General features: G+C 34.1%; 1 protein-coding gene across 2 annotated transcripts in view; it reads right to left on the bottom strand.

Annotated features, from left to right (window-relative positions):
• LOC108967616 (acetylcholinesterase) overlaps positions 1 to 26,281 on the bottom strand; it is a 157,334-nt gene that overhangs the window by 39,249 nt on the left and 91,804 nt on the right. For both annotated transcript variants that reach the window (XM_018931158.1, XM_018931157.1), the window contains one exon: positions 7,157 to 7,299. In XM_018931158.1, coding sequence (XP_018786703.1) covers positions 7,157 to 7,299 — 143 coding nt within the window. The remainder of the gene's footprint in view (positions 1 to 7,156; positions 7,300 to 26,281) is intronic.

Here is a 26,281-nt window from a genome sequence, read left to right on the forward strand (position 1 = left end):
TTGTTTTGTTTTGTTTTGTTGTTAAGTCAAAATGAGATATACTCTTTAATACTTAAACAAGTTTTTGCACTAGGCAAAATCTATCTTTTCCACCACTTTTCACTGTGAAATTATTTGTATACCTTTAACAGGGTATATTAAGTTTGCCATGGAGTTTGTAACACCCAGAACCAAGCGTTTGAGACCCTATAAGGTATATATATAAACGAGCAATATGTTAAGCTGAGACGATTTTCCCTAAGTTTTTAAGACATCGTTTTGAAATTTTGCACACGTCAGTTTCTGTTTGAAAAGATACTTATTTGTCGGAACTGCCGATATCGGACCACTATAACATATATGTAGCTGCCATACAAATTGTACGATCGGAATCATGTTTTTGAATGGAAAACTTTCTCATTCGACATTGTATCTTCACAAAAGTTGGAACAGGTTATTTTCTAAGATAATAACATAATATACGAAGAAATTGTTCAGATCAGCTTACTATAACATATAGCTGCTAACAAACTAAACGAAATCGAGTACTGGTATGGAAAACTTTCGCAGTTGACAAGATATATTCACGAAATTTGGTAAAGATTATTTTGTAAGGCAATAATGGAATCTCCGAAAAAATTGTTCAAATCGAATTACTATAGCATATAGCTTCCATACAAACCATACAGCCATACAGTCAAAAGAGGGTTGCACGTGCCACAAAACCACACATGAATATTAAATCTTTATTTGAATGCTGATTATTTGCACACAACTATAGATAAACGCATAGCAGTACGGAAATTGCACTCTTCCACAATTCATATCCCAACAGAAACCGCAAAACAACAGAGCACAGATAAATTTGCGCACAAAAAAGGTTAAAGGTGTGCTGCAGCAACAATCAAAATGTAAATCCCACAGGAAGAAAGTGTTAAATCGAAAAGGGAAATTAAACAGTTATTCATAACAGTTATCTCATGTTACGTAAAATACATTCACTTCCATCCTGTCTACATGTTTTACAACTTCTGTCCACTTTGTTTTTAGTATTTGCAGTGGAATCTGAGTATTTGTGCTACAATATTTAGTAATCCATTAGAGGAGCATACTAGCAACGCAAGTGTAATTAAGTTTCACAAAAAGTCAATATAGCCACATTTGAGAATATTCGAACATCAATTATTAGACATTACTGTAAATGAACGAAGGCAAGCAGGGAATGTGGTTGTTGCTGTGGCATGTAACCACTTACATGGCGTATTAGTCGAGTTGATTAAAAACCAATCATATGTGATTCAATGTGCATAAGTAACTATTCTGTATCTAGCACATGGGTACACATGTTAATTAACTGAGTTGGTGTTTGGTTTTCCCGAAAAGAGTACATTAATTTCGCCACCATGTTTTTAACACCCTAAAGGAATCGTTGGAGACGTTCTTAAGTATATTAATAAATGATCAGCGTGACGAGATACTATAGTTTCGGTACAGCCAAAATCTACTGTTTCCAAGATGGACGATGTGTTGTTTAGCATAAGAGCTTAACATACCTGAAAGAAGCACGCCTCGTCAGATTATAGAATATCGATTGATGATTTCATTGAACAGAGCTTTTTGGGATACTGTTTGAATATGTCAAGAAACACAGTGATCTGTTGCCTGGTTTCGAAATCTATGAGAATCAACTGCAGATTTCAAGAAACTTTCAGCCATGATACTGGTATGTTGGAGCAGACAGCAAATTGGGCATTAATCGAATTGAACTTTAGTATGATAGGGCACCAAAAATTCTCATAAATTCTCTTATATATACATATACATAATATCTAATCGACATAACCTCAACTTCAAAAAAAGTCTTGCGGTATTTTCGCTAGTTGACGCTGAGAGCGCGTAGTTCTAGTTTTATTCGTCGCATCGGGTTATGCTATACCTTTTTGGAAAGCTCATTTCGCGCGCTAACACGTGTTTGATTGATTGTCGTTTCTTTTAAGTCGTTCGTGAGTTATACCGTCGCAAACATGGAGCAAAATAAAGAGAAAATACGGCATATTTTAAAATACTACTACGATAAAGGCAAAAATGCACCTCAAGCCGCCAATAAAATTTGTGCAGTTTTATCAGTTTCCATTTCCACCGCACAATGATGGTTTCAACGTTTTCATTCTGGTGTAGAGGTGGTCGAAGATGCACCACGCTCCGGAAGGCCTGTCGTCGAAAATTGCGATAAAATCGCTGAATTTTTCGAAAGAGACCGACTTAGTAGCAGCCGTAGCATCGGTCAAGAGCTGGGCATGAGTCATCAAAAAAAAATTTTATGAACAATTGAAAATTCAATAAAAAATACCGCAAGACTTTTTTGTCAACGGAATTTTATTCTAACATTTCAAATGTTAAGTTATGTTTAAAGCTTTCGCAACATTAATTGGTGTTCTACATTTACGCACACACAAACAGATGCATGAGTTTTTAAAGAAATAAGTACATAAGTAGACTATCAACAATCAGGCAATCAAGAGTAAATCTGATCAATCGAATAATCAGCGTCCAGGAACGGACATGCAGCAAATCCATCACTTACGCACAGGGGGACATATACATACATATGTATGGAATGGTCACGCACAATGCAATGCAATTACAGAGTTGCCAATTAGCGCAACTGTCAGTGCCATTCAGTGCATGCACGCGGCACGATATATATGGTATGTATGTGCGTGCAACAATGATTGGATATTAATGCGGATAAAAGAGAAATTAGAATGCTGGCATCTGGCATAGATTGGCACTGATTAACTTATAAAACCAGCGGGGTGTTGGATTATCCTTATATCAACTCCATATATATTTTTCATATTAATAGTATATCTTGATTTAACTGAATTGGAATTAAGGGGCCTGGAATTTGATTATATAAGGTTTCATCTTAGATAGACTGTATAATTGCCTACCAGCAGTTACTGTGATTAAAAGCACATGATGGAACAGTATACTAACCCTCTCCAAAAAAATTTCAGTTTTCTTGTGTCAATATACGCAAATAACTGCAGACTTTAAATTTACCTCTAAAAATAATATGTGCAAAGTCTCTTCAGCAATGACTCAGTTCGTCATGAACGCTGTATAACAATCTAGCGATGCAAAAACAATTCCTGAGGTCCCTATAACCTCACTGGAAGTATATCGCCTTATTGGTGCTTTGAATATAGAAAGAGTGCTGGGCCTATAATAATATCTATAATATATAATAATAAAAAGTTGAAATCATRGGCCCCAGTGCTTACCTCTATAACTATTATGTTCCATTCCATTCCAGTGTATTATATGTATTATATTGAAATGGTGAAATATGCGACAAGGGTAAAAACGGTGTTAGCTGCCACCAAGTTTAAAGACTTTATACCAAATTTCTCTAGCATAAAATTAGCGACAAACGTTTTTATAGTTGGTTTTTATAGATTTCCCCATATTTACTCAAATAGCTATAGTGGCTATACCATTTGATCAAAATTTACCCGAACTGACAAAAAAAAAGTGTAATATTTAAATGCAAATCTTTATTGTTGCCTTCAAAATAGGTTCCCGAATCTACAAGGTTATGCCAATAATTAATCCAATTTCTTATAGACTTTCTATAAGCGTTGTCTCATCCCGACCTTGGTGCTTTCAGCGGCGAAGTTTTTTTTTCTGCTTCAGCATTGTCACGCTTTATACCCAAAACTTTGACCAAAACGTGTTAGTCGATTCATAAGAGATGTTAAAATCCTATATATCCTTGATATCAACACGACAATTTTCAGATGGATAGTTTAGAGGCCACAAGAAGTGAAAAAATGCGACGCTCTTAAAGTCAACCAACTAGCATTTGTGCCAATATTGAGTTTCATTCTTGCGTAAAGAATGTGTAACTGCATACTTGGCTGATTGGTGCAACTGACGGCTGCTGGCCTCTTTTTGTAATGCAGCTTGATATGTTGCAAATTGGCCGTGAACAACTGCAAAAGCTCGGTATTTTTTGGTAGTAGGAAAATGTGCAATGCACTTGAAAATTGAGTATGTAGGTAAACATAAATTTTAAAAATTTCTAAACCTACGAAATAAGGCTGAAGATAGTGAAAGTTTTTTCAAGGAAATATAATATATTTTTGAATAAGAAAAATCGCATCGCTTTATGCAATCTATACTCACTCGAAATGTAAAATCAACTGGAATTTATTCTTTTATAACTTCATATTTTCATCGAAAATACGGTGGCAACAGCAAGGGCGGGTATGTAAAAATATTGGTAACATTATTTCAAAATGTGCAGAGTCTTTTTTGAATTCTCTGAGAGCACTTACTATAGTAATGTATATATTTTTAAGTATAAGAAAGTAGCGATTCAAAAAACATAAATCCTATTGACTTTTTTTTAGAAAAATATACGAATTTTATCTGAGAATTTTTGCTTGAAAATTAGTGTTTTTTTCGATTTCAGATCGAAATAGGGTTTCATTTTTATTATTTATTTGTAAGTATTACGATCTGTGTGAAATATAAGAACGAAATTTCGTGAATGAAAATTTATTTTTGTACACAAAAATAATAAATTTGAGATTATGTTATGTTAGTATTAAAGTTGCAGATTTGTTTATTACCTTCGACTTTGGCCTATCCATTTTTTCTATAGAATACGTAGTTTTGCCGCAAATCGAAACTGTTTTTAAATCTTAAAAATTTGCTCAGGAGAAATCGCTCAAGCGCCTCAACCGATGGTGTAAAATTAGATGAAATCGGATGATAACCACGCCCACTCCCCATATAGCGGTTCCGTTAAAAGCTACTATAAGCGCGTTAAATCAATAAATACATACTACACATAAAGTTTTATACCTGAGATGATATAGGAAGGCTTTATATCGAATTCGACTGATATCGATAAAATTGACCTTGACATTTCTTCATTTCATATAGTTCAATTATAAATTCAATCTGAATCTTTCAATTTCAAAAGCGCGAATCAAGCACCATTTAATGTAACGGCATAAAACTTTACCCAAATAATGCGCTTAAAGTAGCGAGCTTTATGACCAAAAAGTGTTCAAGTCGGATCAAAGGTATTAAAGTCGCCAGATATCGTATATATGGATCAAGGTTCCAATTGCGAACTTTTCATCGAAAATATCGATCAATATGGGAGATATACATATCATAAAAATTCGGAGAAAATTCTTTCCTAATAACTTTAGACCCTTATGTCAAAAATGGATTGAATCAGATGAATAATTTCTTTAGCCTTCATATACCTCATTGAAAGATGTTCGATATTCCAGTTGAATTTTGGCAAATACTGGCCAATATGTGGGATATATAATTGTAATTCCGGAATAGTATATAAATATAAAGGTTGTAAGCTTTAAAAATTTCTGTTGAAAATATTTAAACTTTTAAACGAAAAATTATTTTTCTAAGCTTTAAACATTTCCCATACATTTGTCGTCTAAATAAATCTAACATTACATACAACAATATATAATATCAGACAAAGTCTGTAAAAATTAAGGTGCTTCCCTAAAAGTTTTAGCAGAAAGTTGAAGTCAGACACCCTACATTGTCAGTCTATGGCAGGCCTCTCCAACATACGGCCCCCGGGCCACCATCCGGCCCGCCATCTCTTAGAGTCTTTGGGCATCCCAATAATCACACATACAATCATACAGCATCATTGTATTATTCACCAAAAACAGCTATGTTGAAAAGTTCTAGACCTGAAACGCGTGATGGATAAAGTAGTGCAGACAATTAATTTTATACGCTCAAGAGGGCTTAACCACAGACAGTTCCAGGCTTTTCTGGCTGATGTCGGTTCAGATCGCGAAGACATTGTATACTTCAGTCGCGTTCGCTGGCTCAGCAGAGCAGCTACACTCAAACGGTTCTATTCCCTGCTGGACGACTTAAAGATTTTTCTTGACAACAAAGACCAAGAAATTACTTACTTTCCTTACTGATGAGCAGTTTCTGGCTGATCTGGCTTTCCTGGTTGATATAACTAAATATCTTTCTGATCTTAACTTGAAACTGCAAGGGAAGGACCAACTATGCACACAGTTATACGAACACGTTCTAGCTTTCACAAAAAAGCTTTTGTTGTTGGAAAAGCAGCTGGAACAAAAGCAGTTGATTCATTGGGAGACCTTATCTACAAGAAAGCAAGATACCTTGGATTTTGACAAGTACGTGTTGATGTTACAAAGATTAGGCAACGAGTTTGACGACAGATTCGCAGACTTCAAATCAAAACTCCCTGCATGAAAGTTTTTAAAAATCCATTTGATGTTGAAATTGAAGGCGCCGCGCTGAATTTACAGCTTGAGTTAATAGAATTGCAAAGCAGCATATAATAATTGTCTTCCAAACTTAATTGAATTGTAAAAAAAAGTATATTACACCCAGTCAATACCCAAACCTTACTAAGCTGGCTATTCAACAAATTTCTTTATTTGGTAGTACATATGTTGCGAGCAGCTGTTTTCTCGCATGAAATTTAACAAATCAAAAACCAGATTATCTTTATTAGATATTCATCTTAAAGGCATTTTGCGCATAGCCACTTCTAAAACTCCAGCTGACATAGATACGCTATGCAAACAGAAAAAATGTCATACATCTCATTAATTAGATTTTAAGAATAAGAATATTTTTATATGCTACGGCCATAGTTACATTAATAATAATATATTAAGATTTATGTGATGTTGCTTTTTATAAATAAATAAATAAATTTTTATTTGCCCGCTACGGTTATGCAAATGCTAAACCTGGCCCTTCACAAAATTATGTTGGACGAGCCTGGTCTATGGTATACGAATTGAATGAAAAACCAATGAAATACACATGTAGTCAAAGAATTTGCCAACATTTTTTATTAAGTGGATACATATAAATGTGTGCTAGTTAATGTATGGTTTTCAATTTAAAGCAAATTTATAAAGCAATAGGTAAATAAATAAGTATGTATGTGTTAGTGCGCAGCTTTTTAAATCGTTATTTGCTGTTAAATTTGTATACATTTGTGCTCTTGAGGTTTAAAGATGCATATATGCATATGTATGTAGAAATCTGCTCAAACTCTACATATATGTAGATATGTATATTTATAAGTGCCTTACAATTATGTCTGGTATGTACTTACCCGAAAAATGATTGCTTCGCGTTCCGCTTGTGTTACTTTGCCAAAAATGTTATTCATAATTTCCAAATATTTATCACGCGTCAATGAAGTCGCCTCATCCTTATCGAAATAATCGATAAAATCGTAAAGCAGAAAGTAGGTGCCTGTGTAAGAGATTAAACAGAGAGAAGAAAATTTTCAGAAATTTGACGGAAAGCCTATTAAATTGTTGAAATGTGTATATGTTGCAGCTATATATGTACTTAGTGAGTATTATAAACATATATTAATATACGAAGGTTTTAAATCAATTTTTAATAAGGATTTGTAACACAATGGTTTGATTTGAGTAAAATGTTTTTGCTTAAGTGGTCTTTAAACGCCGCTGGGAAAGAGTAAGGCRATTCACATATGATTCAATAAACCTTATGTCATACCCATACATCAGTTCAGAAATGAAACAAGTTTTCAATTTATATAATTTCTCCTAAAAGAAGCGAACATTGGAAAATTTGTTCCACTTACAATTTCTGCAATTCTCTCTCATTCACATCCACTTCGTTGAAATTAGAACAAGAGAAGTTCAACGTCGTTATTGTATAACTTATCTAAGAATATTAGTGCCTTCTTACTTAGTGTTAAATATTAGAACTTGAAAGGTATCCTCCTTAACTTCATCGGATATACAGTGACCAGCCTTCTTGGTCGAATATATTATATGTAAAATTCGAATTGGTTCTGTAAAACCAAATACAACCATATCATAGTTTTATTCTATTATTTATATTATATGTATATATATATATTGTATATATTATAGTTATAGTAGATATTTTATTTTATTAAAGCTTACATAATAAACAAATTATTAAATAAACTAAAGTATAGTAGATAACCTGCAAAACTCTTAATGCATTTTTTTAGATGTTAGTCTGAACCTCAACAAGAACAAAGATGGACTAAATGGAAGATTAAAAAACTAGAGAGCACATAGATGTATGTGCTTTAAATTACAACAACAAAACTTCTGCATCTAAACATTGTAGCTGAAGACTAGCCTCAGCAATATATTATATGTATATATGTATGTATTAGGGTGTCAGTTGTTTCCCAAATTAATATTTTCTAATATTTCAGATTTTTTCCTAAAAAAATATATATGAAATAAAGAAACTCTTTGTTGACAGTTTGACAGTCCTTGGCCGGACAAAAATCTGGGTTCATTCCAGTTACTTCGACCCGACTGTCGTGAAAACGGCTTGTGTGTTGCTCATACGACACGGTGTACAGCAAGAATGCCTCATTACATTTGGAGTATCGTTTTAAGTTTTAAAGATATACTTTTATGGAATCAATAAGGCCGGTTTTAAAGAGCAGAAAATGTTTTAACTCAATATTATATTTCCGAAGTTTGGAAATATAAAAAATTTATTTTTATTTTTTATTTATGAGAAAATAATCATTATTTTATTTAGACAAAATTTAAATAGATTACAAATCTGTCACGTATAAATAATTATTTTAGGGCAAGATTGAAAATTTAGGGAGAGCCTGCAAAATAAATTAGCTTGGGAAATAAAGAACACCTTAATATGGGTACCCCATCAATATGGAAAAGGTCCATTTAAATTGACCGCGCAAACGGAATCGATACAAATTCTTTTTCTATTGACGCAAGACTTTTATCTGGCGATTTTTGTCATGGAAAAACGAGTTAAACAACGAGTTTTTTTTTTCAGAAATTTTGTGTTTCTAATGAAATTGCTACCACAGAGTTGTTGAAGAAGTGTTTAGAGAGTCTACGTTATTATGAAAACATGTATTTGAGTGGTACAAGGCATTTGATAATGGTGCTGTTAAAGGCGATAATATCAAAAAACGTTAAAAAAACAGTGCTTAAAGATGGTCTTGATGACGTTAAAGAGACAGCAGAGAATCTCAATATATATTATAGATTGACTCACAATGCTTTGGTTAATATATTGCTTAGTGTTTTGTTTAATAGTTTGGTTAACGTTTTGGTTATTATTTTGGTTAATGTTTTGTAATATTTTGGTAAATATCTTTGGTATGCGTGTAAATGCTAGACTCGTACCAAAAGACCGAGAAAATAGCTGAGAACGCTATGTGTATGAACATGACATCAAACTATCCAACAATCTAGCAAATGGCGCTCCAAAACTCAGTCGAAACCCAAAAAAAAAATTCGTTGAATTCACCGAAGCCATCTCAGGAAAATTGGATGAAATGATGTCATATTTGCTTTGTGTTAAAAGCTTATGGTGAAAGCGGTAATAGTTTGTATAAAAATACATGAAAGTTAAGTTGTTTGTCAGTCCGATTCAATTCTGATCAGATAATACATATACATATACTTATGCTGTCTAAAGAAATGTTAATCACACTGGCAAAAATACTAAGAAATATAAACATAAGAAACTATATTACCATATTTTATAGTTATTTTTTTGGTTTAGTTTGTGCAAGGGGTGACCGACAGTGTAAGAATAACGGTTTCTAAATAACAGTTTTCTATGTTTCTCACTCTAAAATTCATTACGTCACTTGGTATTTAGATGACCCAACCTTTTTTTCAACATTTTTGTATGCAACTAAGTCCATCAAATTGCTGTCGTTATTTTTTATATTTTTTATTTTTTTGGTTTTGCATTTCAATGGAATTTTTTCCGAAGTTTTCGTTTTGAATGAAAAAAAAATTTCCACCATCAACTGACGATTTCAATATTTTCAGCACATTTGCTTTTACAGCAAGTTTCGTTTATTTATCTGAGTTTGTCTCTCAGTTTTTCATTTCACAAAATTTCATTTCCCACTAAGCGTCCCCCAGCGGGATTATGCGGATGCGGTAAACAGCGCAACGCCGCAGGACACACAACAAACGGGTGGCAACGCCGCAACGCTAAAACGACAAACAAACAAATCAGCAAAGCTTAACGGTTCGCGCTGCGACCAACCGCCGATGCCAAGGACGTGAAGAAACGCTGAAAATTAAACGCAAATTGCTAAAGAGGCAGGTGTTGGGGGGTGGGGGAGGTGGCAAATGAAAAGCAGGAAGCTTGACGAATTATCCGAAAAATGTGACTTATTGGTTTAGTGATGTTGAAAAGTCAGTATGTTTTGTTGTTGTTTTTGTTTTTGTTTTCGTTTCTATTTTCGTTGCTGTTTTCGTATTGCCATCAAAGTGCGTAACGTGAAGCTAGTACAAATTCGCAGAGTATTATGTAGCGGAAAATTTCAAGTACATACATACTTACATACACACATACAAAAACATAATTAATTATGTGCTATGGCTTTGTGTGTGTTTTTGACATTTTTCAATTATGCCTGTGAAAACGCTTTGCCCAGCAACGCCAATATAGCAGAATGCATGCCAAATTAAAACAAAAACAACAACAACAATGGATCACTCCAATGTTCAACAATAGTAAATTGTTATCAAGCATTGCCTATGGGCCACTTAACTCAATGAAAACAACAGCAACAATAGCAATAACAAACTTAAAAACAATAAGCCGAGCGAAGCGTATACGAACGTGAATGAGTGATAGAAGCGAATGCATGTCAAGGGTAATGTTATTGCAAACGAGATAAACCCCTCCAAACAAAGATCCACAAACACACATCCACATACTCTTACTACTTTTCGCAACTGCTTGCAGTGGAAAAATTGCAAATCTAATGTTACGGTTAACTCATCTTCTGAGAAGTTGTGCTGTAACCAGTGGAAATTAAATCTTTTAGTGGGTATGCGGTACTGCCTTCCAATATATGGACAGACATATTTTCTGATTAAATTGATTTTTTACAAATAATTTTGTACACATATTCAACACGAAATCACTAGAATATATTTTCCTTCTGCTTAAAATGTTACATTAAAGACTGAGAAGTACTTTTCTAAATTATTACGATGAAAGTTGAAAACTAAATTGACTCTAGTATAACAAAAAAATCGTAATTGCTGCTACAGTAAATATCATACAAATAATTTTAATGAATTTGGACTTTTCGATTTCAATTACGCGGGAGCGAAAATTTTTGATGTTTTTGATTGATTCAATTTATTCAGACCACATCCAAGACTGCCATGTACAACAACTGATGATCAACACGTCAATAAAATAAAAGAATTGGTGCTTAAGAATCGACGATTAACAGCCAGATAACAGAAGGGGCAGTGAAAACTATTTTGGAATATAATTTGGCGAAAAGGAAAGTGAAAGAACAATTGGTTCTAAAATCACATAATTTTTTCGAAAACAGCATCGCGTTAACGTCTGTGAGACAATGCTTTTCGATTTCCAGAATGTCGTGAAATATATTATTACTGACGATGAGTCTTGGATCCATGCTTACGACTCGGAAACAGAGGAGCTGTTAGTCGCATAACGTGGCAAAGGTGAGCCGAAGTCCACGTCAAAGCAGGTTAAAATGCCGATTATCTGCCGTCGATGAACCACCGTATTCGCCTGATTTAGCTCCACGTTTTCGCTACTATTTGCCAAAACTGTCCACATCTGGGCTTTTACAACCATCAGACGGTCCCATTGTTGATAATACAAGCCCGAATTAACCTTAGGTGAGCAGTTCGTTGTGCCAATCATAAAAAACAGACAGAAGTTTTGAACTTCTCTCATAATCAATCATGGCTAACCTGACCGTTTCATGTATTAAAATTCGAACCATGAGATTATTTTTTCATCAATTCTTGTATCTGCCATTACATTAGCATCGTAAGCAACTGGGTTGCTGAAAATGGTTTCTCCAGAAAATCTTGCTGAACCGAATTGATTTAATTTACTGAGAACGTGCCTGCTGACAGAGTACATAGGGCTCGTTCTAAACAGAAAGTTCGAGAAGGCATCGCTTGCGTGTACTATCACGAAACTAGTTCTTTGACAGTTCTAAAAAAATTGTGTATGTTACTACTACATTCGCTAAAAAATTAGCGAGTGTTCAACGGGCGCTGCTGTTCATAGCCGGAAGGTGTTTAGACGCGAGAGCTGCTCTTAGACTAAGATAATCTGGACAATTCGATGACTGCGAGCTGGGGCACTCAGAGCTCTCGCACACTTTAATTTCATTTTATACTTCGATTTTATAATACTTCGATTACCATACCGTTTCTCTGCCCACACACCTTCGAGAGAGAAAGAGAACTCGTTGGAGGAGATTGACGGTGAGCTTTAAATTGTGACTGCTACAAGTAGAACCGATCAATGTTGATTTATAGTCTTAATAAAAGTTATTTGCCATAGAACAGAAAGGAAGTAAACACATCAATATATAATATATTTTGTAAAATTAAAGCTCAGAATTCTTCAAAAATCATCATCATGAAATAGATAGAGGAATAGAGTTCAATCCTAATCTGACATATTTTTCGCTCAAAATTCATTTTTGTCCGGTTATGAATTCAATTATTTAGCTAGTATATCTAGCAAACCGTTACTTATTACTAATGTGAAGCAGTGCCCTCCAAACATTCAAAATTAAAAAGTAATACCACACCCTAACAGCCTAGTTCCACACTAATTTGCCGTCAACGCGTTTCTCTGCAGTGCCAACGGTATTTGTTTGCAGCTGCAGCTGACAAGTGCAACCAGTGGACAATGCGCCAGCTGTAAACAATGTCAAGAGTAGCTAGTCAAGTAGCGGCATCCACAGCAACAAGAAAATTTGCAACAACAACGACAACTCTTATGAACTGTAACAGCACCAAGTACTTTATTAGCAACATTGGCAGGATCATTATAAAAACAAACAAACAACAACAACAACAGATGCTACTTATACTGCACGAACCCTTATACAGATGCAAATCCAACTACTTGTTGTGAGTGTGAGTAGAAACATGGGGACACACATACATATGAAGGCGTGCTGCACGTGCGAGTGTTTGAGTGCATGCAGGCTTTTCATATTTCTAACTGTTTTTGCTCTATTAGTTTATAAGTTAAAGACGGCATAAATGTAGATGTTGCTTCATTTACTTTCGCTATTATTTTCGAAATTCTTCGGATATACGAATTGTATATTTATACTCTGGCAACAAAGTTGTTAAGGAGAGTATTATAGTTTTGTTCACATAACGGTTGTTTATAAGCCCTAAAACTTTTTAGGATATAGGATTCAGATATAGATACATTTAATATATATAAAAGTGATCAGGGTGATGAGTAGAGTTGAAATCCGCATGTCTGTCTGTCCGTCCGTCCGTGCAAGYTGTAACTTGAGTAAAAATTGAAATATCATGATGAAACTTGGTGCACGTATTTTTTGGCTCCATAAGAAGGTTAAGTTCGAAGATGGGCAAAATCGGACCACTGCCACGCCCATAAAATGGGGAAAACCGAAAACTTATAAAGACTGACCGATCGATTTCAATGAGATTCGGTACATAATATTTTCTTAACACCCTGGTGACATGTACTAAATATGGGCGAAATCGGTTCACAACCACGCCTTCTTCCAATGCAACGCTATTTTGAATTCCATCTGATGCCTCCTCTGTATAACATATACATTAGAAACCAATGATGATAGCGGAATAAAACTTTACACAAAAACGGTATTTGAGCTGAGGTTTTCCTTGTGGAAAAATTGTCGTGATCGGACTATAACTTTTCAAGGTTCCTGATATCGAGCACGAAGAACTCAGTGCCTAACCTAACCTAACCTAATTTTTCACCGGAAATATCGGTAAATCTCTCAGATATTTTCATGTAATTCAGAGGGCATAATTTTTATACTGTCGCAATAAAGTTGCTAATAATGGTATATATCGTCAGATATATGGTTACATATACCAAAGTGATCAGGGTGACGAGTGAGTTGAAATCCGGATGTCTGTCTATCCGTCCGTGCAAGCTGTAACTTGGGTAAAAATTGAGATATCTTGATGAAACTTGTCATGCGAGAGTATAAAATGTTCGGCGAAACCCGATCTTAGCCCTTCCTTACTTATTTTTACTGGTTTAGAACTATTTTCTTGCTTCGTTATTGTCCCTTTTTTGTTTCTGAGGAACCTCATTCTCAAGTTGGTCGGAGTATCCACTCACACGACTTTTTGGCTAACTCTCTTGTCATAATATTCGAGATATATCTGAGAGAGCTTAAAAGATTTTTATACTTGGAAAATGACAATCATATATTACATTAGAAAAATCAAAAAGACATTGTATACCCGATTGCTTTCAATATATTCATTGGTCTGTATTGACTAACGTTAAGTTAGATCTGGAAAACTATCCTTGAGTAGATAAATCTGTGTCTATCCCGACATTACGACGCATAACCGCAAATCAAGTCTTCCTACTTAGTAGCTGGTTTTATTCTTGGTATAATTTGAGGGACACAATAAAAACATGTAAAGAAGAGCTAAGATCGGGTGAAACTGAAAATATTGTACTTTTGCAACTTTATATTAAACTAACTTGGCCGATATATATGATATAAAGTCAACCTGAAGTTCGAAAATCTTTATATTAGGTATATGGGAAAATATGGAAGTATTGATCCGATTCAACCCATTTTTGAATATATATTATCAAAGAAACATTTTCTTTTTCACATAAAGACCAATGTTTTCAGAAAGCCACACGCACGAGACCCCCATACTTAGCGTCTGGGTTCTATAATTTTTGGGCGTAAGCTGAAATACCTTGAAGGCACTGTTTGTGCCAATCTTTAGATAGATTGATCGGATTTTGGTTTGTAAATTGGAAAGTGAAAGAATGGTATATATGTGACATAAGCGTGGTTTTTGTCTGATTGTCTGTACACTGTATGATAATATGACAGGTCGAATTTGGTTGCAATCGATCGAGTAGATCTCGAGATATGGTTTCCTACCTACATATCAGCGGTACCTATCATCCACTTTTCACTTCTTTGCTAAGGAACCCCTTCACTTTTTTGCTAAGGAACCCGAGTATCGATTTTCATTACAATACCTTAATTTTTATTCAAGTTACAACTTGTACGGACGGACGGACGGACGGATGATCGACATTTTTGTATATAAAGCCCTATAACTAACTCAATTATTTTCATTTTACACAAACAAGTAATATGTTGCAAGAGTATAAAAACCACAAACGGCCGGACCGAGCAAAGCAAATCTAAAATTTCGAAAAATCGTGAATTTGCATCTTAACATTTTTAGATCGGTACATTTAAACCACATAAGTAAGCTCCGACTTTATTCAATCAAGTATTATTCAATTAAGTTTAATACATATGTACTGGATTGAATACAGTAAATGAAGGAGGCAGTTCAGAAATATAAGTGAGTTGCCCTGATCTTGAGCTTTTCTGCAACTCGAGGTGCAATCGAATAAATAACTAGTAGTAGAGAACGTATACCGACTCTCCTTTCTCTCAATAGCTGTTCGACTTAATAATTTTAGAAATAACCACTTCATTTAAAGAACATCGCGAAAAAAACAGCTCATAGAGAAGCCCTTGCATGGGCTATGGTAAACAATTATGACTTCAAAAAATGTAAAAAGCAAATTTCTCTAGAGCTTTACTTTAAACACTGTATTCTTTCAACTGAGACCTGTCTTGACAATTTTGTATAATTCTCATAGATATAATATAATAATATAGAAAATGTACATAATTATACTCTCAACAGTGGACAATATAATAAGGTTACAACGAATTTTTTAACACACCTAAACTTAGTAGATTTAGACATGTTCGACTGTTGTCCTTCCGTCCGTTTGTATATACCCTAATTAATCTCTGAGTTTTTCAGATATTAGTCTGAGAATTTGAACACGTCTTTTACTCGGTCGAAACTAATTATTTGTCAGAACCACCCCCAATCGGGCCCCTATAACATATTGCTGCCAAGCAAATTAAACTATCGGCATTAAGTGGTTGTTTGAAAACTTTTTCGTTTGAAGAGATATCATCAAAAAAATTGGCATGAGTTAATGTCTAAAGAAACGATGCAATCTCCGAATAAATTGTTTAGATCTGATCACTGTAGGATATAGCTGTCATACAAAATGAGAGAGAAAATCCAGTTCACTTAAGGGGTTACATCGGATTTTGTTATTGTCTTATTAAATTCTACAACACTTCTGGAATATTGTTTCGTATTGGATATCCAGACTTGAGAAATTGTGCACTCGAGACTAGCTAAGATAAATGCACCGTCTTTAAACGTATTTTTCTCGAAACTGTGTTTTTGAAGTCGGTTGGCAAGGTTTCACGAGAACTACTTAAGTGATTTCGATGAAATTTTACTTAGATCTTCGTACAATTTTTAGTTAAGATTCAACTAAAACACGCATTTTTAGGTGATCTTGTAAGAAGTTATACTGCCAACGTGAGCGCATCTTTCACTCGAGGGGTCACCGGAAATGGCGTCGAAATTACCGAAATTAATTTTTTTTTTTAATTCAGAATTTCTTTCTTTTCTAAATAATGTATGTTTGTAACAAAAAAAAAATTCTAATAATTTAATTTTATATATGATAATAAAATGTTGAAAAAAGCATGTTTTTTACCCGAGGAAACCCCTGTAACCCCTTAAGAAATATTTTGTAGTTGTTAACGTTTAATTAACGTGTTTTCTTTTTTTTTCTAGTTTTTGAACCCCAAGAGTACGAATAGCCTTTGTGGCCTTCAACACTTACACATTTAACTATCTACGTATATTAGTATGTTTACATTTGAAATTTACGTAAATAAGTAAATTTCCATTTATATATCACTCAACTTATTTGGACACAAAATTATGCATTCGCATGTTTTAACCATAATTTCCTTTTGCTGAATGTGTTAAACTTTTTCCACATTCAAAGTTTTAATACCACAATACGTTCTTGTTGTTGTTGTTTTTTTTTTACATTTTTGCAGCTCGTTACATTTTATTGCGCTTCCACCGTGTGCTTCACACTTTGCGGCTTGTTGTTTGTTTTATTTACGCTTTGCTGTTGTTGTTTTTGTTTACAGTGCCGATGAACACACATCCGCTCGGGATTCGCCGCCTCGACGCCGCGCCACCACAAGTACAATGTGGCGTATTTTTTAACAAATTACAATTATGTAAATGGCATCGTTAAAGTATGCCAACAGGGGGTAAGCGAAAAAGTATATACAACAACAAAAGTAACAAAGGCATGAGAAAGCACACTTCCGGTCTGCCGGTGCTATCGGCAGGTTCGCTCGTTCGCGCACATTAATCCGTTTCGTCAGCTGTTTTGTTATTGTTTTGTTTTATTGCTGTTGTTTTTGTTGTCATGCATTCCACTGTTTCGACATTTGGGCGCTGCGGCACAGAGATTAATACGATTACGGCCACAGTTTTAATTTAACAGATTGTGAAAGCAAATGCACATCAACGAGTATATATATTATATGTACGAATGTATGTTATATATTTATATGCTTATACAAATATATATATATATATGTTGTATATGTGAGTGTTTGTATTTTAGTTGGCGTTTTATGTGTGTACAGTGGGTGTACCGCTGTTTCACTCGCTTTGTGGGCTGGTGTCAAAATTTAATTGTTGTTGTTGTTGTTGCGCTCGTGTGTCGGACGCTGTTATCACGCTGTGCCACTTTTCACCTTAATGTGTTAAGCGCGCCGCGGTTGCCACTTGCGATTGCGATTACACATCAAGTGCGATAAGCGCCACTCAGTCATTTGTGTGTGTGTGTGCGTGAGAAACTGACCGCTTTTAAGGCTAATTTGCATTTTTGTGTTTCTATATATGTGTATATACCAAATTTCGCTTCATATGCGTATGTATGTTTATGCCTGCACAAAATGTTCTTGTAATTTTGGTTAAAAGAGTAAAGCAAAGTTAATGTCGAAAGAAATTGTGAGTGTAATTAGCTAAATCATTTCACCAGAAACAGCTAACATGATCTTTAAAAAGATGCCTCATTCTGGGCGACCTCCTGAACTGATAATAATACTAAAAAGTAAAGATTATGGTGCTTGAAAATCATCAGGCAAATGTAAGAGAGATGGCAAGAGAGCTCGACAGCACTCGCGAGTCCGTGCGCATTATTTTGTTGGATATTTTGGGTATGAAACGTGTTCTTACTCAACCCGTCCCGATAAAACTGATTTTTTTTTCCAAAAAGAATTCAAAAATAATTAGATATGCTTGATCCTGCGAATTCTCATCCCACATTTATGTAGAGCATTATAATTGCCGATGAGACATGGGTTTTAAGATTTTGCAAACATGTCAAAAATCAGCGGAATGAAGGGAAAAAAACTGCCAGAAACAAAAGAAACCGCGCCAGGACCGCTAAAAATCGAGGTGGTGCTCGTTGTTTTTTCGATATTCGTGGTTCGGTACATCATGAATTTATTCGGGAGGAACAGACGGCCAATAAGGAGCTGTATTTTTCCGATTTAAGGCTTTTGCGTGAGAGCAGCCTTTGAAAACGGCCGAAAGTGTGGAAGAACAATTCATGAATTTTGCACGATGTTAATGCAACATCGCTTTTAAAGCCAAAAAAACAATGAATGCCATCGATTAACCACCGTATTCACCACATTTGGCTTAATGTGATTTTTTCTTGTTCCTCAAACTGAAAGTGCCGCTCCGTGGAACTTGCTTTCAGTCGATCGAAAAGATAAAACAAAATTCGCTGAAGGGGCTGAAGGCCATGCCAAAAAGTGCCAATGAAAAGTGTTTGAGGGCTGGAAAAATCGTTCGTATAAGTTTGTTACATCTGTTCGGGATTACTTTCACGAATTCTGTGTTGATCATACGACATGGTGTACTCGAGTTTAAGTCAACATGTGAAATGATTTGAGCACCGAAGCACCTTTCTCAAATACAAAATATTCCGGCAGTTCAATACCGCCTATTACAATAAATGAGTAGCTTTTTGGAGAAAACAGAGCGTGTGTAAAATTTTAGATCGAAATCTCAAAAAACTGAGAGACTACTGAGAGACTGCTAAATCGCGCCAGAACGTCACGTTGATCACTTAAGTGTACTTATATATTTTTTTGGGTCTCCAACTTTTTCTTCGGAGAACTTTAAGTAACTTCAGAGTATAAGTAAGCAAATACACTCGTGGCCACGCTAATCTTACCACTAAAAATTTTCAAGTATTGTGCATATTTGATTTTACTTTATAGCGGTACTTTTTGCGGTATAGAAGTGTTTTATTTAGAAATAAGTTAATGACATGTTATTAATCAAAAATGTTATAAATTACAAGCAAAACACATTCAGCTAAAGATAAATTAATTGAAAGATAGTGAGCTTTACAAACTGACATGTGATGAAAATTTAGTTTTTTTAAATTTACTTTCATTTACACTCTATTTGAAATTAATATTTTATTTATTTATTTATTTTTTTTTTTAATTGAAAAATGGAGTGTATTAAGAACCATAAAATCGGCCGCTTTTGAAAAGGCACAGAAAAGCTAATTTGTGTTTTACTCATTAAACGTAATAAATTAAAAACTATAATTATAATAAGATAATATAACTTAGCTTACCTCTGTTTACTAAAAACTTAAAAAAATACAAAATTGAAGAAAAACCTGAACGAACGAAAAAGTCCGAAAAAAAAATTAAGAAAGTAAAGTGGTAAGTTTTGCGTGGCCGCGAGTGTACATGGCGAAATATATACTAGCTGGCTGCGTAGACATAGTAAAATTCAAACAATTTCCAAGAGCGACTGGAATTGTCGAAGAAAATAGTCAAAATTATATATACATCAGCAAATAAATGTATCAATTTCTATTTACATATCTATGTATGTACATAACTATGTATCTACGCCTGTAAATATGTATCTAAAAAATATATATTTCGAATTGTTGTTATTGTTATTGCTGAGAGTGGGAAAGCTGTTGGTAAGTAATTTGCCGAAATCGATACCGCTACCGCGTGTACCCACAATAAAAGACAAACACACACACACACACACACACACACACACACACACACACAATACACCAATACACACTCAAGCACATGCAGTTTTCGCTGGCGTAAAGCGTAAATATGCTTATCACCGTGTCCGACACCACTACAACTATATGTAACACACTATCTAACGGCAAACACAATAAAAGTTAACGAAGAAAAAAGTATGCTAACAAACAACACTAACAATAGTATAGCAAAGATAAATATTTAAAGATGCCGCAGCAAAGAAGAAGAGGAAGAAGAAGTAGCGCAGAAGAACATCGCAACAATAGCTTCTTCGCTTGGCGCTGCTGCCAGGATTGCCTTTGGCTCTTCGCTGCTGAGTGGTCGCACAATGCTCACTGCTGAGTGATAGTATTTGCGCTGAAATAAAATTTACTTTGTATGTCCTTGAGCGCATGTAAATTGAAAATATGTATTAGCGAGTGTTGCCACCGTTTGCGGCGATGCTTTTCAGTGCTTCACTGCTGTTTGAGCATTCGACTACACATACTCGCCTTTACACGCATTGTTGTTTATATGTATGGTTGTTTTTTTTTTTGTTGTTGCTAGGCGCAATGCTCGTCTGCCACTTTGCACAGTTTACACAGTTTTTTCGCTTTCCTTTTTCGGCTTTTTTGCTGGGTATACAGTTACTTTTGTGCGATATTGTTTGCTTTGTCATCTTCTAATGCTTTAATGCTTAAAGCCGATATTTTCATTAAAAGTAGTTCGCAAGTGAGTGTTAGGATACGGTTAACAAATTTCAAGTATTTGTTATCGCGGAAGAAAAAAACTTCAATATATTAATTTTAAGGCTTTATATGTATGCGAATAAAAAAGGATTTGTGAATCCTTAAATTACTTGCAAAGTACTTGTATGTTCCTTAAAGGAGTAGGCTTGCACTATTTACTTCTAGTCATCCTAATTTCGTTACAATTGCTGTTGATTTTATTAAGTTAATCCAACAATTATTGAGAACGAATCTACTTTAGATATATTCAATTCTCACGGACTGCCTGGTATTGACATTTATTTCCATCTAAAACTTAGTTTAATCTTACTCTTAACCATTATTGAGCTGAAAAGGTATATTTATTTGTCTTCAAAGGGCACGCGGTCAACTGCCTTTGATAAAATTAAACTGCTAAAGCCGAATTCTCGTGTTGTAGCGAAAATGCAAAAAACAAGTTATGATTGTTTTTTGGGAGTTTTCTTCATTGTAATAGACTTACTATAAAAATACATATTTCGAGTATATTCCAAATCCTGTCAAACTATCGGGTTTTAATAACACTTTGTCTTTGGCGCTTACCGTTAAAACTTTATTTATTATATATGGTTTCCTTACATATACTTTCAACTTAAACTTATTAATACGATTTGCCGTCATAACTTCAATATCTTACCATCTGGAGGTTTTAAGGGGCTATTAACAGTTAGATTTTTCAAAAAATTGATTATTTTTTATTTTCGTAATGTACATATTTAAGAACACGCACAAAAAATATCGTATCCTTCCGTTGAATCGAAGTTACACAAATTATAAAAAAGCATTTCAGAGTGCTTGGAATTACTTAAGCCAAACTTTAAACACGCTTCTCCCACAATGGTGACACATTTTAACTCGAGCTTCTTAAACCTATTTCTTATTAATTAATCGAAGATTTTTTCTCACCGATAAGTTCTTTCTTTTTCTAAACAATTTCAGTCCGAAATGTTGGTCAAAAATCTATTATTTTTTTAAAAAACCCGGCATTTTGTAGAAAAATATTATTTTACTTATTGATTAGTTACTAGAATTAACGTTACTTTAACGAAGCCTGTTTGGTTCTTTAATTTCAGGGGATCAGAGATATAGTGGGGATGGTAAAACGTCTCTTTTGATAAGAGCTGTAATTCCTTCTACAAGTTCCTTTCAAAATAAATATTTTTTTTACATTTTTATTATTATCATAAAGATTATAGAACTCTCCTCAATTATGATGCCAAAAATTAGCGCAATCTATCAAGCAGCGTGTTTACTGACATAAGTCGACCTCAGAAGGTTTTGTCGATTTTTAGAATGACGAAAATATTCATTAAACATACTTGAATACAAATATCATTGAGAAAGCACCGTATTCACCTGATATGGCCCCCTGTGACTTCTACTTATTCTCCGCACTGAAATATCCACTTCGGGGATCACGCTGCGACTCAATTGAAAACATCAACACAAATTCGACGCGAGAGCTGAAGATCATCTTGGAAAGAGCCTAGAAAACATGTTTTGATGATTGGAAGAAGCGTTGGCTCATATGCATCGCTTCAAATGGATACTACCTTGGAGGCGATAAAATAAATTTGGATGATGATTGAACAATTTTCGCTTTATTTATGAATTCGCGATACGCTCGTGACAGGTAAGTATTAAAATACAGCTGGAAGTTACCATAATATGTACACAAATTTTTGGATCAATAAATTTAAAAATTTTCTCAGAAAACAGAAAACAGATCTAGAAAAAAAATGCAATGGAGATGCTTAAGAGAAAAGCAAATTCGAGAGGACAGTGGTAAGTACTAACGCAAATAATTCCCCAGAACACTTGGATATATGTAGAAGGGCAATTTATGGTACACAAATTCACAAATTGGCTAAACAGTAATAACTTTTTTTTATCAATAATTAACAAAAACAGGATGTTAACCAAATCAGGGCTATGCAGCAAGCAAGCTAAGGGTGTGAATGAATCAGTACTATATTCGAAAAATCTACTGTGTAGGTTCAAAGGTAACGGTAAAGGGTAAAGGTTTTCAAAGGCAACTTAAAACCATTATTTTCCGCGATGACGAGATTTGACATATATAAACTACAAAGTAGTGTTTTTAGTTGCAAAAGCAAAAATGCAAAGCTGTGACACAAAACTTTGTTCGTTTATAACAGACTTAACAACAACTAGAAAACTAACTTGCAAGCCTGGTGTGTGAAAACTGCATATTTTGCGATTTATTTTCATAAAACTGTCGTAAAAATTACACAAAAGCAAAGGCGAAAAAGCATACTGTGAATAAAAAAGTAAGCAGAACAATCGCAACTTTAAAACAACAATGCCAGAAAAAATGGCGAAAAAGTGAAACAAAATATTTCCAGCATTGCAAGTGAGCTTGTAACTGTATCATGTGTATGTAAACAACACTCATGTTACAAATGCACTTGGAAAGTCAGCGAAAGGTTGTCGGGGTATTTCACGAGTGTAAGAAAATACATATATTCAGCACTCAATAGTCGGGTGGTTCGAAAGCATACTTGTTACATTTTATATTTAGTGTAAAATAGTTTTGTATTGAGTACATATCCCTTACCTTTTGAGATATCAATGTGAAATTTTGTACACGTCTTTTTCGCAGAAAGAAGATGCTTTTTTTGACACAATCAACGATATCGAGTAACTATAGCATATAGCCGCCATACAAACTGACCGCTCCAAATCAATATAAAGATCTTATTATAGCCTTTCATGTTATAAGAAATGCACCTGAGAAAAGCTTCAAGGAAGCTATACTCATTTTTCCTTGCTGTCATTTAAAATATTAAAAATTGCTTCAAGACAAAAAGTTAATCACAAGATTTTGTTAAGCCAACGCCCTTCGTTCCAAATTTTGAAGATTTGGAACGCTTGTTATTGAAAAAAAAACTTTAAACTTTAGTCATCGCGTTAGTTTTTCAAGTATTTGCACCACCCTGTATTTTTCCTTTTAACATATAAGTGCGCCACAGCACACTGAGCTCCCAACAACTTAGGCACTGCAGCTTTTCATTATATTTTAGCAATTTTAATATAAGTATTTTTTGCTTGCTGCGCCGCCAAAGTTGTTGTTGCTATGTACTTTATGTTATTAAGCTCCCGTTTTTTGGTGATTACTCGCAATTTTAGGGCACACGTGCCATGTCGCTGCCTCGTGGCATACAGAGTGCGCGAAAGCAGGTTATACACATTTGTCCACCATTCCCTAAGCACATATACATAACTGCAAATATATACGTATATACAGGTATATGTAAAATAAATTTATACGCTGCCTGCGTATTTATGGCCGTGCTTAAAAGAGCAGCAGTGCTCCAAGAGAGGCACGTCGCCGGCCACTCATATACTCGTGTGATTGTGTAAATAAATATGCAAATGTATATGTTTCTTCTTATTTTTCCTCTACATATTCCCCCATTTAGTTGTCGGCAGGCGCTTTTGATGACTGTCACATTTTTTTGTTTACCACCAGCAATCTACCTGTCACTCGTGCGTTTGCCTCATGCCTCGTTGCAGCTGGTTGAATGTGCCGCAGCATGTGAATGCGGCGGAAGTGTGACAATTAAAAACAAAGTGAAACCATGCCAGAAAAGCATGTTAACCAGCATTTTCTAGTAAGCGGCATACGCGGCGTATGAGTGACATTTTAATTTTTTCGTTTATACACTTTTTTATTGTATGCTGTCAAAAGTGAAGGCAAGGCAAAATTTTAGGATGCATACAAAACATAAATAAATAAAATAAAATAAACATTCATGTAAATAATACATACATATCTAGAGCAGTACTCTGTATTAAAATGTTTGAATGAAGGCGAAAATGGAAAGTCGGGGAATGATATTATGATAATAAAATTTTTATAGTAGCATATTGAAAAAAAAAAAATTAAAATATAATATATTTTATTATTAAGCAATTATTTAACTATTTTCAGTAAAAAACTTAGTATTTAAATTTTGATCTGAGAAGTGAACTTAGGGGTCACGATTCAGAACTTTTTCGTAAGAAAAATAAAAAAATGTTTTAAATTTTATATTTTAAGTTTTATGTTCTAAGTTCTAAGTTTTAAGTTCTATGTTCTAAATTTTATATATAAAGTTTTAAGTTTTAAGTTGCAAGTTTAAATTTTTAAATTTTAAGTTGTAAGTGGGAAGTTGTAAATTTTAGGTTATATGTTCTAAGTTTTAAGTTTTAAGCTTTAAGATTTAAGTTTTAAGTTCTAAGTTTTATGTTATAGGTTTTAATTTTTAAATTTTAAGTTTTAAGTGGGAAGTTGTAAATTTTAGGTTATATGTTCTAAGTTTTAAGTTTTGAGCTTTAAGATTTAAGTTTTAAGTTCTAAGTTTTATGTTATAGGTTTTACTTTTTAAATTTAAAGTTTTAAGTTGTAAGTTAAAAGTTGTAAGTCGTGAGTTTTATGTTTTAAATGTTCAGTTTAAATATTCGGTTTTTAGGTTCTAAGTTTTAAGTTTTATGCCCTAAGTTCTAAATTTTTAATTTACCGCATATTTTATTCAATTGGTCGTTATAATAAAAAAATCTCTAAAAACAATATCTTACAGTTTCTCATCACTTTAAAAAAAAAAATCCATTTTCTCATTAACATAAGATTTACTACATTTTTTGTTAATATCTACTGTGTACCACCTCACCATTACATTATTTTCCAAAACAAAAACAATAATTGTGCAAAAATATATATATTCTATCATCCCACACCAAGTCGCATATACTTATACGAACTTGACCTACAATTGCCACGCACATAAAACAGAAACTTTACACACAATATGGCATAATGAGTGTGCCCCACCGCGTATACGCAACATTTTCATACAGGCGACCATATGTTTGCGTGCGCATTTGTCAGTACCATTGCGGCCGCGTGGCTTTCGCGCGTTCAAGCGGAAATGTAAATCACACAACTGGCACGAATGAGTTATTTGGCAGCACGCTGAGTAAGGCACTGTCTTACTTCCGCACGCGTTTGGTGTGGGTAACCACAAGCACTCGTAGACAGGAGTCATAAGTGGTTGGTTGGCAAAAAAAAAAAAATATATGGGCTGGTCGCTGAATATTTTATGCAAAAGTGCCGCAGCGTGAATGGAAACAAACATACACGTACACATACAAGCGTAATATCACTAAAACGCACAGAGGTAATCACGCGTACGATGGAGTCTTAATGGTCCTGCTTTGTGTATGTATTAAATAATATTAACATATTTGTATCATAAAAAATATGGGCAAGGAAATTGTAGTTTTTAAGGAGATAGTTTGTTGTGTAATTTAATTAAGATAAATTTATAAAAAGTTTTGAAAATTTAGTGCTTGGTTTAGTTTTAAAAATGTATGGAAAACAGCGACAAAAACCGAAATTAAAAGATTTTAATATAAAAATACTGGTCATAATTTT

This window comes from Bactrocera latifrons, unplaced genomic scaffold, assembly GCF_001853355.1.
Source record: "Bactrocera latifrons isolate USDA-ARS-PBARC rearing strain unplaced genomic scaffold, ASM185335v1 scaffold_192, whole genome shotgun sequence".
Classification (NCBI taxonomy): domain Eukaryota; kingdom Metazoa; phylum Arthropoda; class Insecta; order Diptera; family Tephritidae; genus Bactrocera; species Bactrocera latifrons.